General features: G+C 34.1%; 1 protein-coding gene across 2 annotated transcripts in view; it reads right to left on the bottom strand.

Moving 5' to 3' along the window:
- The window catches only part of LOC108976021 (heat shock protein beta-6), a 29,631-nt gene extending 23,016 nt beyond the window's left edge, over window positions 1-6,615 (bottom strand). For both annotated transcript variants that reach the window (XM_018944912.1, XM_018944913.1), the window contains exon 1: window positions 6,437-6,615. In XM_018944912.1, coding sequence (XP_018800457.1) covers window positions 6,437-6,615 — 179 coding nt within the window. The remainder of the gene's footprint in view (window positions 1-6,436) is intronic.
- Between the last annotated feature and the right edge of the window lie 8,524 nt (window positions 6,616-15,139).

The following is a 15,139-nucleotide window of genomic DNA, read 5'->3' on the forward strand; positions in this document are numbered from 1 at the left end:
ATACTGAGCATCTTTCTCTTTGACACCATGTCTGATATCCCACGTGATCTGTCAAATACTAATGCATGAAAATCCTAACCTCAAAAAAATCACCCGATATTTCGTTTTAATCAAAGAAATTCCTGGAAAATTATACGCTGTTAACATTAGGCTTGTGTAGGTACTCATAAATATTACTTAGTACGTGGACAATCGTTGCTTAATACAGTAAGAAATAAGGCAGGCGTGGAGGGTTTCCACGTAAGTGGAATGTGATTATGTTTTTGATGAAGACCAGAAGTTGTATATAACAGTATTTTAGTTATTTATCAGCATACTGCATATGAATACATGTACGGATTTTCAATGTATTAGAGTTATCTATATATGTATTTGTGTTAGAAATTGGGGATGAATTTGTCAAGGGAGATGGGATGACTCTTCCAAAAATTTAAAATTTTTACTAATTGTTTTCGCCAAAAAAAACCGATAAAAATATAGAAACTGACCGGTCTCGGCGAAAAACTAAATTTTGTCGAAGATTTTACTAAGAATTTATGAAAAGTGAAAGAGTTTGATATTAATAAAAGGAGTGATAGATTATAATATTTCCAAAATGATGGAGTTGGTGGTGCGAACATACCAAAAATTATAAAATAAATATTCTTTCCAGGAAACAAATAAGACCTGCTTTTTCTCTACCTCAACATGAAACCTTACTATTAAAACACCACATTGGTTGTGGTCTCACATAACCCCACTTTTCTATCTCACAAATTATGAGATGCGCCTCTAAAGAAATCTAAGTACCGCCATGTAGCCTTATAATAAGTCAATATGACGTCATGTTTACTTCTAAGTAGACGGTTAATAGTCTTTACGTACATATGTATTTACTTTGGCAGTCTCCACCACGTTGGGTGTAAACAATTTGGATTGTCTAAAGCTTCTCAACTAGTTATGCGTTCACGTCAAAATTTGGGTCAATTTTGTTTAGCCAAAGCAAACAGAATCGATTTTACTTGTCGACAGACGGCACAGACAAAAGAATTTTAGATATACATATGTACATGGATTTTATATACCAATACTATGGTTTGTGGGTACACATACACATTATAATAAATATGTGTCTGTATCTATTTGCCCCCTACCCGTCCAGCAACACTCTTCGCGCACTGCTCTAGGGCTGAGTTTTAGGCATAATACCTAAAAGTTCTTAACTGTATATCTTTTCTGTACGGTAGTTTTCGGTTTAGTAGTTTTGTAGTTTATTTAGCGCCAATTGTTTACTATATCATACCAAAACTACCTATATACAACAGCTTAGAATTGCCCGCACTATGGCCTTGCCTCTAACGAGTCTATCAACCAAAAGGTGCTTACTAAATCTAAGCATTTAAGAGCTGTTTCCTCAGTGTGCTTTGCATACGAATTGGAAGTGGGTGGGTAAAGTGGTAGCAATTTGAAAATAGTTTGTACATACATACATATATACTTTTACGTATGAGTATAGGGAGGTGTGCTCATAGAGTAAAGCAGGCCAGTGTGAACTAAAGCTTGTTTAAATTCATTGCTGGCCAGAGCGCACGCGATCGGCGTTAGGTGAAAATTATTTTGCGAGGATATTCACAATACACACACCTAGACAAATGCATACACCTTTACTCTCATATATTATGGCTTACTGAGATACATATGTATACTTTGAGTATTTTACTTAATATCCTGTCAAAGTTTGCTAAACTTTTGCCAGACATACCTTCAGTATAAACCAAAAGTTTGAATGCGAGCAATTTCAACGGAAATTACGAGGCTATCCTTGACTCAGTATGGGTAATACTTGCAATGTTTAGATTGACGGCAATTAAAGTTAAATTGCCAACTAAACGATAATAAATCTGCATAATAAAATACGCGAATATTTAAAGTCACTCATACATGTACATGTATATATATACATATGTATGTTTATACATGTTTGCAGTAATATACATATGTATTTATATTTTGTTTATTTTCTTGCGTGCTGGAATCACATTGGGTGATTAAAGCGCTTACAAATTGTTAATGCTTAGCACTAAACATCACCTGTACGAAAATAACTAAATTGAGAATCAATTATATCATCGGTGTAATTAGTGTCGGTATGAGAAAAATTAAAAAGTGTGCCTGTGGAATTACATCACAGTGTGTGAACATAAGCATATGTATGTATGTAGGTGCTTATATACAGATGAAGTTACCTGTAGGAAATATAGTCACTAATTCAGCATCAAACGATTAAAATTGAAAGAACCTTCATATTTTTTCTTGATCGTGAAACAACTTCTTTCTGAATCGATTACTGATAAACCTGCATATGATCAAATTTGACCCGGACTGATCCCAATCGACGAAAAAAAAATTGTTTTTGTAAAGTCTGTTCTATGAAAATTGAGTTTGCATTTGACAGCTTTTTCTTTACGATCTAAAAAGTTTAACTGTCGATTTTTACTATACAAAAATTTAGAAAAAAATTGCTTGGTTAATATTTTGGATATGAAGCATTGACATGCTAGACTCCTGTCAAAAGACCTGAATATTTTGCTAAAACGACGTGGAAAAGAGGTCTTAAACGAGATTTTATACTATACTATACTACATATATATGTTCAACAATCAAGTGAATGGCGCTGCAAAAATGAACCGATATCGAACCGATAAAAAAATTCGCTGAACGCTCTGAATGCCATCTCTTAGCAATATTTGCAATATTTTCAGTTTCCTGTACGGTATAGCAATTTGCACATACCGTAAGCTTATTGTAGCTGTGAATTGTTCATCGACAGCTGTTATTCAAATGCGCCAGCAACACCCACGCTGGTTTACCTGCTACATGTAGCCTTAGCGGCATTTGTTTATTTTAGTATCAAAATGAAACGAAAAGTTTATTTTTCATATAAAAGTCTTCTAGCAAAAGCTCATTATATTGAAAATTACATTAAACATGCGAAGATTTTGAAATTTTCAAAATTATGCTTGCATGGAAATTTACTCTTCGTTGGCATTAATATTACATGCATTGTTTACTTTACTAAATTGTTATGCACAGTGATGTGTAAATAAATCATTAGCACTTGGCACTGAGGATTTAAAGTATGATACAAATTTACATATGAATGTAAATGATATACTCATCAGGTATATAGAAATTGAACTTCTATAATGTCTTGAAAATATCTACATACACTTTCTTGGTTACTTTTCGTACAGCTGTCAATACAAAAACTTTGACTGGAAGCCCACAATAATTCTCATAATGAGCAAATTAATAACGAATGGAGTTGAGACACTCTATTAATTGTACTTTTCACACATTTACAAAAAATAGAAATATGTTGAAACGAAGCATGCGTTAGTTCAGTCATCAACGGGGTCATTACACCTGATAAAGCAGGTGAGCTTCTGAAGACTCTCCACACGTACACTTACGTACACTTTCGTAAACAATAACAAATAAGAATACGGTACCTTTGTATTCTTATATATATAATTCTGAAAGTTACCTAATCTAATCAGTCAACCTATCGGACTTGGCGAAACTGTGTACTGACTTGACGTGTTCATTTTGACGCTGTTCTGCACTTTTTATATTAGCAAGTAGTTCTTAGTAAAAAAGAAATTAAGAAAATTCCCACTCTTGGGCACAAATTTACATGTGAAAGTAACAACAACTGAGAATGAGAGAGATAAAGAGTCTGGTAATAATATAAGTGGTTTAATCGCTTGTTAATACATAGTTTTTAGGTTATGGTAGTCTAGTTTGTGAGTTATACCAGTTGTTTGTTCAATTCGCCACATTGCAGGATTTGTTGAATCGAAGAAGGCTAATGATGAAAATCAATTTTAAAGCACCTTACATACCGGTAGTTTATTTCTGAGCACAAACGCATAAAAGTAACAAACACAGACGTTTTTTGCGACTATACACCAAAATTACAGTAGGAATTTATAAAAAAAAAAATTTAATTTCTAATCTATAATAAGTACGATTATCTTAAAATCTTAGCCAAATAGAAGAATCGTAAAAATCTAGATCCTCATGAGCTAAAAATAAGATTTCAAGTATCCATTTCACCAAACGCATGTGCAAAAAATACATGCAAATAAGAAAAAAAAATAAAGACACATATGTATGTATGTATGTATACTAATACTATGTATCTACAAATCTCTATAGCATTTAACATAAAAAACATGCTAAATGATTGTATTCTCTGTGGATTTCCGTGCACAGCGCTTGCCTGCCACTAACCATTTCATTCTTGTGCCGCTGTCAAGTGCACAGTGGAGCCCAGCAACAGTAGAGCACTAGAACCAAGCGATTCTGCGGCATGTTTTCATTTCACGCGCTTCGTGATCAACCGTTTTTACCGCTGCAAATGATTTCTAAATAGATAGAGAGACGTAAGCAAAGGCGAAAACATAATAAAACTAAAAAAATAAGTTAGATGAAGAAGTATGAGTTGCTTTTATTTGTTGCCAACTTCAGTTAAACATTGTCAGCTAAGTCTTTTCTCGACTTTTTTATACAAATAGAAACGACAAAAGAAACGTCTTCAGTTTTTGCACCCTTCATTTCTTTGCGATTATACCAACCGCATTAATGAAGTTATTAGCGTGGCAAACTTTATCTACTTTTCCATTGTTGCTGCCAGCCATAATCGGATGTTGACAGAAAGTCTTCAAGCGGTAATTTTTCGCTAGCTTAGTTTCTATACATACATACATATCTGTAGTTTTATGTGTGTATATGATTAGGCTTAGGCAACACTCACTACTCCGCCCAGTTTTTGCCGCGTTGGCTGGGGTTGCGGAAAAGTGTAGCAATTCAGTGTGGAAAACGCGTTGGTAACTTTGCACTATGTGGTATATGAAATATGTACACATAGTATACTATACATATGTATATATTTATATATAATGCATTTGTGATTTTTCTATATTTCTGCTCTTCTCGCGATGTTATGTCGTGAAGCCAAGTAGGAGGTCGTTGCTATAGAAAATCAGTGAGACGTGCCAAGAGTTCAGTGGGACAATTGCTTCAAAAATCTGATTATTTTATTGTAATATTGACTATTATTATTTTTTCTTTTTTTGTTAAAATTATATTTTCCTTTTATCTAAGGACGGTTATTGGATCCTTTGAATATTTTTCTGAAATGATGAGTGGAAAATTTAACTATTGTTTTCAGAAAACAAAAAAAAAAAAACATTTTACTACAAAGTTTCAGTAAAGCATATAGAAAATAAGTAAACTTAAACATTCCTCGAAAAATTTTCTCAAAATCCTGTTCTTGGTGTTTTTATATCACTTCTTCATATATTGGGTGGTCGAAAAAGTCTTTTCGTATTTTGTCATTAGGTGTCGTTACAGTCGTAAATCTCCAGTACTACCAATCACATTGTGTCATACCATATAGTGTTGGAAAGGTGAGATTTAACCAAAAACAAATTAAATTCGGGGAAGTTGAAAAAAAGTTATTGCTGTTCAAAAAAATTCGCCATATTTCGAAATTTTTGTACAAAAAAGAGAAGAATGGAAATTTTAATTAAATAAGTTGAAGTTTGATTAGAAATACGAAAAGTCTTTTTCGACTACCCAATATTATAATGGAAATCTTATTTTATATAGAATACGTGCTACGAAACTTATTTGCATTTCATCGACTTATTTTTTACCACACCTGAAAATTTTCAGAAAATATATTAACACCCTTTATTTTTTACAATTTCATAAATTATCGAAAAGTTATAATTCTAACTGTAAATCGATTAAGGAACTGTCTCAAATGCATAAAAAATATCTTCTTTCGATCCCAACAGCTTCAACAAAATTAACGGCCATAGAATACTATGCACCGTACCTACTAACCACTTCTTCAATCCCAAAAAGGTCTTGTGGTGTGGGAAGGTGTGAAACTTGAGCATGCCGCGTTTAGAACTAACAAGAAGTCGTTTACGAATTAAGTAATGTGATGTTGTATACCTATACTTATATTCGCCATGCGACTAAATTAAAGAAATAGAGAAAGAAGCAAAAAGAAAAATAAATTAAGGAAAAATAAAGCTCACATAATGACTGGCAAAGCCGAGGTATCAAATTGCATAAAATACCAGAGTAGCCGATATGCATATGCCTTTAACACTAATAACTATATTTAGCACCATTATAATCCTATAATATGCGCTAAGCAGATGCTATAAACAGATGTCGCACACTTCCTTTTGGGCGCGCAGGAAACCTTTTTCATATCATATACTCGTACATAAACACAATTGTCTTCATTTGAAACGCCACTTTTTGCGCAGTTATAATAATGAGAAGTAATATCCCTTTTTGGGCTTGGGCTATGTCTCTTCCTTACACAATATAACAAGAGTTTTACTTTTAGGTATAACTATTTGTACACACCTGCTGGACTCGAAGAAGTTTGCCTCGCGCGACATCAGCTCATGCCGGAACTTGTTCATCTCATCTTCCATTTTGCGCATTTCCGCATCGAAACGCTCACGAATGCTTGAGAATTCTGTATCGAGAATGCTGAAGTCGCCCAATTTGATGGGGATATTCCTCTTGTTACCATCGGCCATTTTTATTGATTCTTTAACACAAATTTATTGATTTCTACACGAAAAATTAGTATTGTTTGCCGAAACAATTTTTGTTTTGCTCTTTTTTTTTGTTTTTTGTCCGCTTTCACACTTGACAACTTTTCTTCTGCTCTCTTAGTATTTGTTTTAGCACAAAATGACTTTTCGCTTCGCACGTTTGGGAAGTTATCACTTGGATTTCTGCTTTGAGACTAATTCGTATCTCACTCATTCAGTGATTTTTATTTGTTGGCGTACACAGCGGTCGCTTTTGGCTGCGCATGTGAAGATACTTCAAGAAATGCGCTCAAAATTGTTTTTGAGAGCGTGATAGAGAGTCTGAGTTCACACTCAAATGGTTGGGTTGCATTTAGGGATATACGAAAAATGTAGTATTATTTTATAATTATTATTAGTTTAGGATTGAAAATTTAACAAATTAATTGTTGAATTTATATTTTATTTCTCAATAATAAAAGTAATGATACATGGGTTTCCTCAGGTAAAAAAAAAGTTTTTTTCAACAAGTCTTTTCTTATCTAAAAAATTAAATATTTTATCAGATTATTTTATAATTACAAAACATACACCATTAACTATTAACATAACGGCCATTGCGACGCGATTTCCGGTGACCCTTTGGAAAAAATCATAACTTAAAACTTGGACGAAGGAAAAAAAATTAAAATGGATTTTTGGCAGACATTTTTACAAAACAAAAAATTAAAATTTGAGTTAAATTTTCAAGACTTTTTTTTTTTTCAAATAGTTGTAATTGAAAAAAAATCCTTCGTCCAAGTCTTTAAGAATTGTATCTCAAAGACCTGTGTAAAATTTCATGAAGACAGGTTGAGTAGTTCTCGAGAAATCTTGCCAACCGACTTTAAGAGCACAGTTTCGAGAAAAATGCGTTCAAAGACTTAGCCTAGCTAGCCTCGAGCGCACAAGTTCTTAAGGCTGTATCTCCGAAACTACTACACGGAATAACTTGGGAAATTAAGGCAATATTCTAGAGGGTTGTAGAATTTGATAAGGCAATAAAAACTTCGACTTTTTTAAACCCGTAAACCCAATATGAAGGGAGAAATTTTAATTAAATAGAAAACACGGCCTTTAAACTCTCGTTTGTAACTTTCTTATTGAATTATAAAGAAGATATGATGTATAAGTAAAATGACCTCCCCACTCTCCATCATTGAGTCTCTTTCTTTAAAGCACATGTGGTTATGGGTTTATTGTAATAGTCTTGTGATTTTCAGTAACCTAATAAAAAGTTAARTCGCACGATATATATAATAATAATACCCTTTGCAGTTAAAATAGTTTTCTATACAAGGATTTTAATTTTATCGTTCCCGTCCCCGTATAACCCGAGTCAGTAGAAGATGAACTAATAGCTTGATGATGACTACAAAGTCGTGGACATCATTGGACGCTGGGCGAGTAGAAACTGACTTTCAATAGGACCACCTTGGAAACCTTGCCCTGCAGTAATGCGAAAGCTGACTCAGGGCAAGGGAAAATCCACGACAAAATGAGGGTGTGTTTTAATGGTTACACAAATCAACATATAGGTGAAAATAGATAAAAGGCATTTTCAACCCTAATTACGGCTTAAAAACGCCTTTATGATCGAATGCATATCATATCTTTAAAGATGCAAATATTTTTGTCACAATAAATGCACAGCCACCCTGAAGACTTACTCGGAAAGACTGACATGACAGCTACCACTCATTTTGTGAGCAAAATAATTTCACTCGCAATAATTTACCCACTCAATAATGGATATTTTGAACTTGACTAATCTTAGCAAAAATATTTACTGTCATTTACTGTAACTAACTACGCTCGAAGACGTGTAGGAGTAACCGGTACACGCAATTGGCCTGTTAAGGAAATGCAAAATCAAAAACATAAGCAGTTATATTTTAAGCCAAGCTAGTCAACAAAAGGTCACTATATTTACATATTGAAATGGAATCAATCACAGAGTTCTAGTATAATCGTAAATTTTACTAAATATGTACACATGTATGTATGTATTTATGTATAAATCAGTTTGTAAATATAAATAGAATGACAAATATTTTTATGACAGATGCGATCAAGTGAAGCTACCCAAATGGTCGGCGAGAGAGGAATGTCTGCTGTAGGATGTGACGTCACATTTGTAGATCATTCGAAATTTTTATTACAGACATACATATGTACATACTATGGACATTATATATTTATATGAGACCTAGTAAAAATTTAGAAAAATATTCGATATAAGCGAATTTATTTGATTGTCTCCTTGCGACACTCGTTGGCAATATATTGTCTACTATGTACATACATACATACATATGTATGTACATATATAGCTAGTTAATTGGTCATTCTAGAATAACGTATTTTGTTTGTAAACAAAGTCGTGCATCATAACCTTAGCGAATTTAGAAAAATTAATGAATGAAAAAAATACATCATGGAAATCTAGAAGCACCCACACATTTCTTCTAAATCAAATCAATATTAGACACATTTTTTATATGGAAATATTAGCAGCAATGTATATGTTTGTGTAGTTATGCATCTATTAACGTATGTGAATTGGTTTTCACTGTCAAATGGGACTGATGATCATATATTTAAATATAGCACAACATATTTTTTTAAATTAAATGACAAAAACAATAACATGTGCATATACATACATGCATATATTTTCTATATTTTGTTTACTCTAAGTGCGCAATGAGTCAGAGAGATGGTTATGAAGTGGCGGTGGCTTATTGATGTCCCAAATGGAATGCAGTCGTGTCTTCTGGAAGCCACTAGCTCACGCTTTTTTATTATTTTATTGAACTGACATGTGTACATACCTACCTATACTTAGATACCTACCTATAAATATTTTAGTAAATTTTCAGCTTTATTGGCATACACCTACATACATACCGCGTGTGCATTAGGTAATTTGATAGGATTCATGCACTCGTAACCTTTTTCCAAAATATGTTTGCGTTTTTCCACAAATTTGCATTATACCATATTCACATACTGGTACAGCTGTGATTGAAATAATGCCAATAAGTGTATTCAAATATACAATTTTTCCAAAAATTAATTTTTTTTTTGGAGAGCGTTTGGAAATAAATTTTTTGAAAGAAAAAACAAAAAACTTCAAATTTAATGGGGAATGTTTATTTTCATTCGAAAGAACTTTCTTTGGCATTTATTTTTTGAAGATTATCTTTTTTAAATGTTGCCTGCGCCTACATCTCAGGTGGAGTCCAATTTTCGATGACTCGTTCGAGCTTTTCGACTGGTAACTATCGAAGCGAGTTTGTCTGCGGTAACTTAAAACTTTACATATCTCTACAGGAAAAAGTCTAAGGATGTGATATCACACGATCTTGGTAGCCAAAAGATCACCCCAAAAGGTGAAATTATCTGCTAAGCGAAGTGTTCTCTCAATAAATCCATTGATTGTAGTGCTGTGTGGGAAGTGATGCCATCTTGTTGTAACCAAGTGTCGCTGAGATCACTAGCTTCAATTTCAGGCATCAAATAGTCGGTTATCTCAGCATAATTTTTGATGATATAGGTACCACTGATTCCACCACCAAACCGTTGTTTTTTGGTTGAAATGAGTTTTGGACTTGAGATATCGTGGCGACCGCAACAAAAAAAATTTGTTTCGAGAAAAGTGCACCGTTTATAGTGGGAATAGTTTTATTTTAAAAGAATAAATTTAAAATAATTTGAGATTTATTTGCCCCCCAGATTTAAATTCCATACGATCAGATCAATCTGAGTATCGTTTAATATATTATATGAGAAGCTTGTTCATTAGACTGTTTAGACTGAGGCGCTGTCTTGAATTTAGGGACCAATACAACTCCGCAAACCTTACCCTGAGCTTAATTTTTACGTGGTCGCTCCATGTATCCATATTATCAATCAAAACTTCCAAATATTTTAAACTTATGGTTGATAGCATCTGACCATATACTATAAGACCACTTGAGGACATATTTCATGTCTGAGTCCACTTGTGTGGATTTTTCAGTATTAATGCCAATGTTCCACGGTTCTGGAGTGGTCAACTGAGATTGTAGTTTCCTTGGGATAGCAGTAGAATTGCTACTCGCCGCTACTACGTAGTATCATTCGCATATGTTGCGGTAATTGTGAAGGTCAGTCGTGAAAAGAATGTAGAACATAGAAGCAAGAACTCTGCCATGAGGTATAGGCCTCAGATCCGACACACACCATAGAACAGGAAGTATGGCAAGATTAGTTTCGCCTTTAACTTATGTATATTAGGGGTGGGGCCAGACATTGTCAAAAAACCAAACAAATGATAAGGAATGAGTTTTCTCTCTCCAGTAGACGCAAAAATATTCTTACAACAATTTTCGAAATAATGACCCGTATTCTAATCGGTAGCTATGCATTGACAATATGATCAGGCTTCAGATTTGGAATTATCCAGCATATTTCCTTTAAGATGGAAAATAAAGGGGTTTGAGTTTAAGAATACCCTTTTCTTGGCACGACAGGTGGTTGTTCGTATTTAGAAATCTACCAGACTTAATTTCTGCCAGGATATTTGAACTCGAAAGCACTACTTTAAATTATTTCAGAAATTTGCCCGCTTTATAAAATACAATCACTTGGTATGTGTTGGTAGAGAAGAGAAACAATAAAATTCGCAAACCATAATCACCCATACCATGTGAGTATTGCGAAAATATGGTAGACTTCACTGCTATCAGCAGACTATTTAGGGAACAATGAGAGAGCATTAATAATCTGAGGGTTCTATCCTGACCTTTTTTTTATTTTTCTAAAGAATCTAGCTAATGATCGCTGGGCACCAAACGTGACAACCACAGTGGATGAAGGAATAGTTAATAATATGAATGCGCTGAGAGCTTCTTTTTTCTCATTATAAAAACAAAAATTATTTATTAGAATGGCTGTCATGGAATTTTGTTTCTAATTAATACTCTAAAATAGAATATAGGTTTTTTGAATATGGTGTTATTTATCGTCAAATCAAGTAATATTTTACTCTGAAGGAAGTCAATTTTTAAATTAAAAATATTCTTGAAAAGCTATTTATCTTTGGTAACATGTTTTAGTGACCACAACTGCTCTTATTTTCCTCGAAATTGTATATTAAGTGAACTTTTTTTGCGAGCTCCTCAAAACAATTCAAATAATGCCATAATTAATTGTGAAAAAAATTCAAATTAAACATAATAAAATTGAAAATAGCTGCTTACACATTCGGCGACACACACACCTTGTTCATATTACGTTATTATATAGTAACTGTGTGTATTTGTAAGCGCATAACCACAATGAGCGTAAAAAAGAAAGTCATAAAAATACAACACATTAAAAATATCATTTCGAAAACGATTTTTCAAACAACAGGTGTAGGAGGCAAGCGATTACCCAAACGCATATATGTATATATATTTATATACTCGTATGTAAATACGTGCGTTTTCGTTGTTAGCATTTGCAATGGCTAAATGCACGTCTAAGCGAATAAACGCGCACAGTAGCGACCTTGAAGAGATCTCAGGGAAAGAATCACTGTCGCTGTCATAGTCGGTCACTTCGTCACATCTTAAAACAGGCACATGACAAAATCGCATATGCTAATATATGTGCATTTGTATGTACATATATGCCCTTTCACTTTTATTTTGGAAACACTTTTGTGCGAATTCTGTGAAACAGCCACTTGTATGTCTGTGTGCCTTTAAAATTCTCACCAAGTAAATTTGCGAAAATTTATTCTACAAATCAATCAGAAGTTTTTATGAATGTGTACGAACGTACCGTTGTGTGTTTGTAGAATGAATCTACCGATTATCAAATTAAAATATAATAAAAGTACTTTTATTTACATAGCAATTGTTGGTAGATGATGATAGCAGCAACCATTTTTATGGCGTTAATAAATAAATTACATATGTGTATATTTGCTTATATGTATGTATATAAACATACATGTATATAAACATAATAAACATAATTAAATTAGGATTCGTTTAATTTTATTTTCCAAAAAATAGCACACTTTAGAAAACTGCATTGTACTCTAAAATAAAGGCGAAAGATTTTTAATCTAATTTTCATATGGGGGCCTTTTTTTTTTGTGTAGCGGGTCCCAAACCCGAGCGCACAACCCTTGCGAGGGGATGTTTTGCCTTCTTACTTTAGCGGATGTTTTTTGGCTACCCAGAGAATACTTGGTCTAAGACCGGACGTCGTGAGCTGCTGCAGCCATATGTAAAAGGATCGTTTCTGGCCACTCACAAGTGTATGGCGCTCTAAGAACTTTCCTCACTGGCATTAATGGTATACATGGCTCTATCCTCCGCCTTTCAAAGCTATATCTCCCAAAATATTACTCGGATGAACATAAGCCTTTGGGACAATATTCTAGATATGATATAGAATTCAATAAGTTAACAAAAAAATGTATTCTTTACAGCCGGGAAACCTGAAAACCATGTTACCTCTGGTGAGAGTTAAAATTCTTAAGATCGTTACATGTAGAAGTCGAAACACCCGTGAGAAATCTTTTACATAAGCTCTGAAAGTATTCGACGCGATACCCGCCGGGTAAGCAGAGTAAGATGATCATCTTTCGTTGCATCTTTTCATATAAAGTATAGTGGTCACTTTTATATGAAAAGATGAAACGAAAGATGAATTTGTAAATTTTTGATATTTCTTTCGACGCTAGGTCTTAGTATGGGCCTATAATAGAAAAGTTTCGTTTAGGTTTCATCAACGGTGAAGGATTGCTTTTCATGGCCATCGAAGATCGTGTGTAACTCGAAAAATGTTGTTGTTGGTGTGCATTCTCAAAATACGAGGTGTGTTCAAAAAGTATCGCGAATTTTGTGTTATTTCAAAAATTATGTTATTCATGAATATATATTTTGTCCCCTTCAAAGTAATCCCCATGAGATATTATACACTTTTGCCAACGGTTTTTCCAATCTTCGGAGCACTTCAAAAAATCATTTTTTTATCTTCTTCAGCTTCTCCTTCTTTGCCGTCTTTATCTCGTCAAGAAAAGCGTAACGTCGTCCTTTCAAGGGCCTCTTCAGTTTAGGGAACAAGAAAAAGTCACAGGGGGCCAGATCTGGGGAATACGGTGGCTGCGGCATCATTAGTGTGTTGTTTTTGGCCAAAAAGTCGCGCACAAGCAACGATGTGTGAGCAGGGGCGTTACCGTGGTGCAAAAGCCAATTTTTGTCACCTCTTCTCGGCCTTCTGAGAACATTTTGTATCACCGATAAACGTTGCCTCGGTCCAAGGTAGTTTCTCCGTATGCCACAGTCAATATTCGGAATGCATCCCCGCACTTAATTTCGTTTTTCACACAAAATTTGGTAGAGGTTCTTTGATCCATTTTTTTGAATAGGTAAAATCGAAGACGATCCAAAACACGTGCAGCTGTCAACAATTAAATAAACATTCAAAATGGCCGAGTTTGTCGGGATAAGTGAGAGACATGAGTACCAACATAACGAAACAAAAAATTCGAAATTCGAATATACTATATTCGCAATACTTTTTGAACACTCGTATGTGTAATTATATCCTTAAAATTTTAAAAGCATTGGTTTGTCCGGAAAGTAATAGGACTGATTTTTTTTCGCCGCGACTCTACTTCGGACCGAGTGTATTTGGTAGAAGCCATTTTTAGCTAACGAACGAATGGCTGTGTTAAACTCGGTAAATCTTCGACAGAGACCTTTGACCGGCCAGATGAGATCCCTCCGGACTTTTTATGTTTCCTTGCTGGAAAAAAGCGATGAAAGGGGATCAAAGCAGCATGCACCTCGGCTCTCAAGGCTATTCCGGCGAATGCCTTCCGTGACGCCTTCAATGCTTTGAAAGTGCTGCATCGACAGAGAAGGAACCTATTTTGAAAGTTTTTAAAGAATTGTAACGATTAGTTCAATAAATTTTTTAAATCTACTCAGTCCTATTACTTTCCCGATAAACCCTGCATAGTCTTTTGATTTTTAATAGGCAAAAATGGCTTTGTTTTTAGGCTGTCAAACTAGGAGTACTCTTTAAGGTAGTATTTTACTTAGGAGTGCTACGTCCTTCTACGAAGTACTTGGTATTCTTATATCCTTTGTCTCCTCGGATACTGTGGTCTTACTTACAACTAAAAATTTTAAATTTTGGGCTGTTTAAATTTCTCTTGCATTCTTTTTTCTAATGGTATTAATGTTTATATCAAGTAACCATCTGATTAACCGAGAAACAATTGTTTACGTATGGGACTACTACTATACTTTTGGTTTTCGTATTCTTGCATTATCAGTCTCCATGTAATGAGGTTTTTCTTTTACCCAAAACATACTCAGAACATGTTTATGAGTGAGTAATATCGGGTGATTTTTTTGAGGTTAGGATTTTCATGCATTAGTATTTGACAGATCACGTGGGATATCAGACATGGTGTCAAAGAGAAAGATGCTCA

The sequence above is a fragment of the Bactrocera latifrons genome, unplaced genomic scaffold, assembly GCF_001853355.1.
Source record: "Bactrocera latifrons isolate USDA-ARS-PBARC rearing strain unplaced genomic scaffold, ASM185335v1 scaffold_71, whole genome shotgun sequence".
Taxonomy (NCBI): Eukaryota; Metazoa; Arthropoda; class Insecta; order Diptera; family Tephritidae; genus Bactrocera; species Bactrocera latifrons.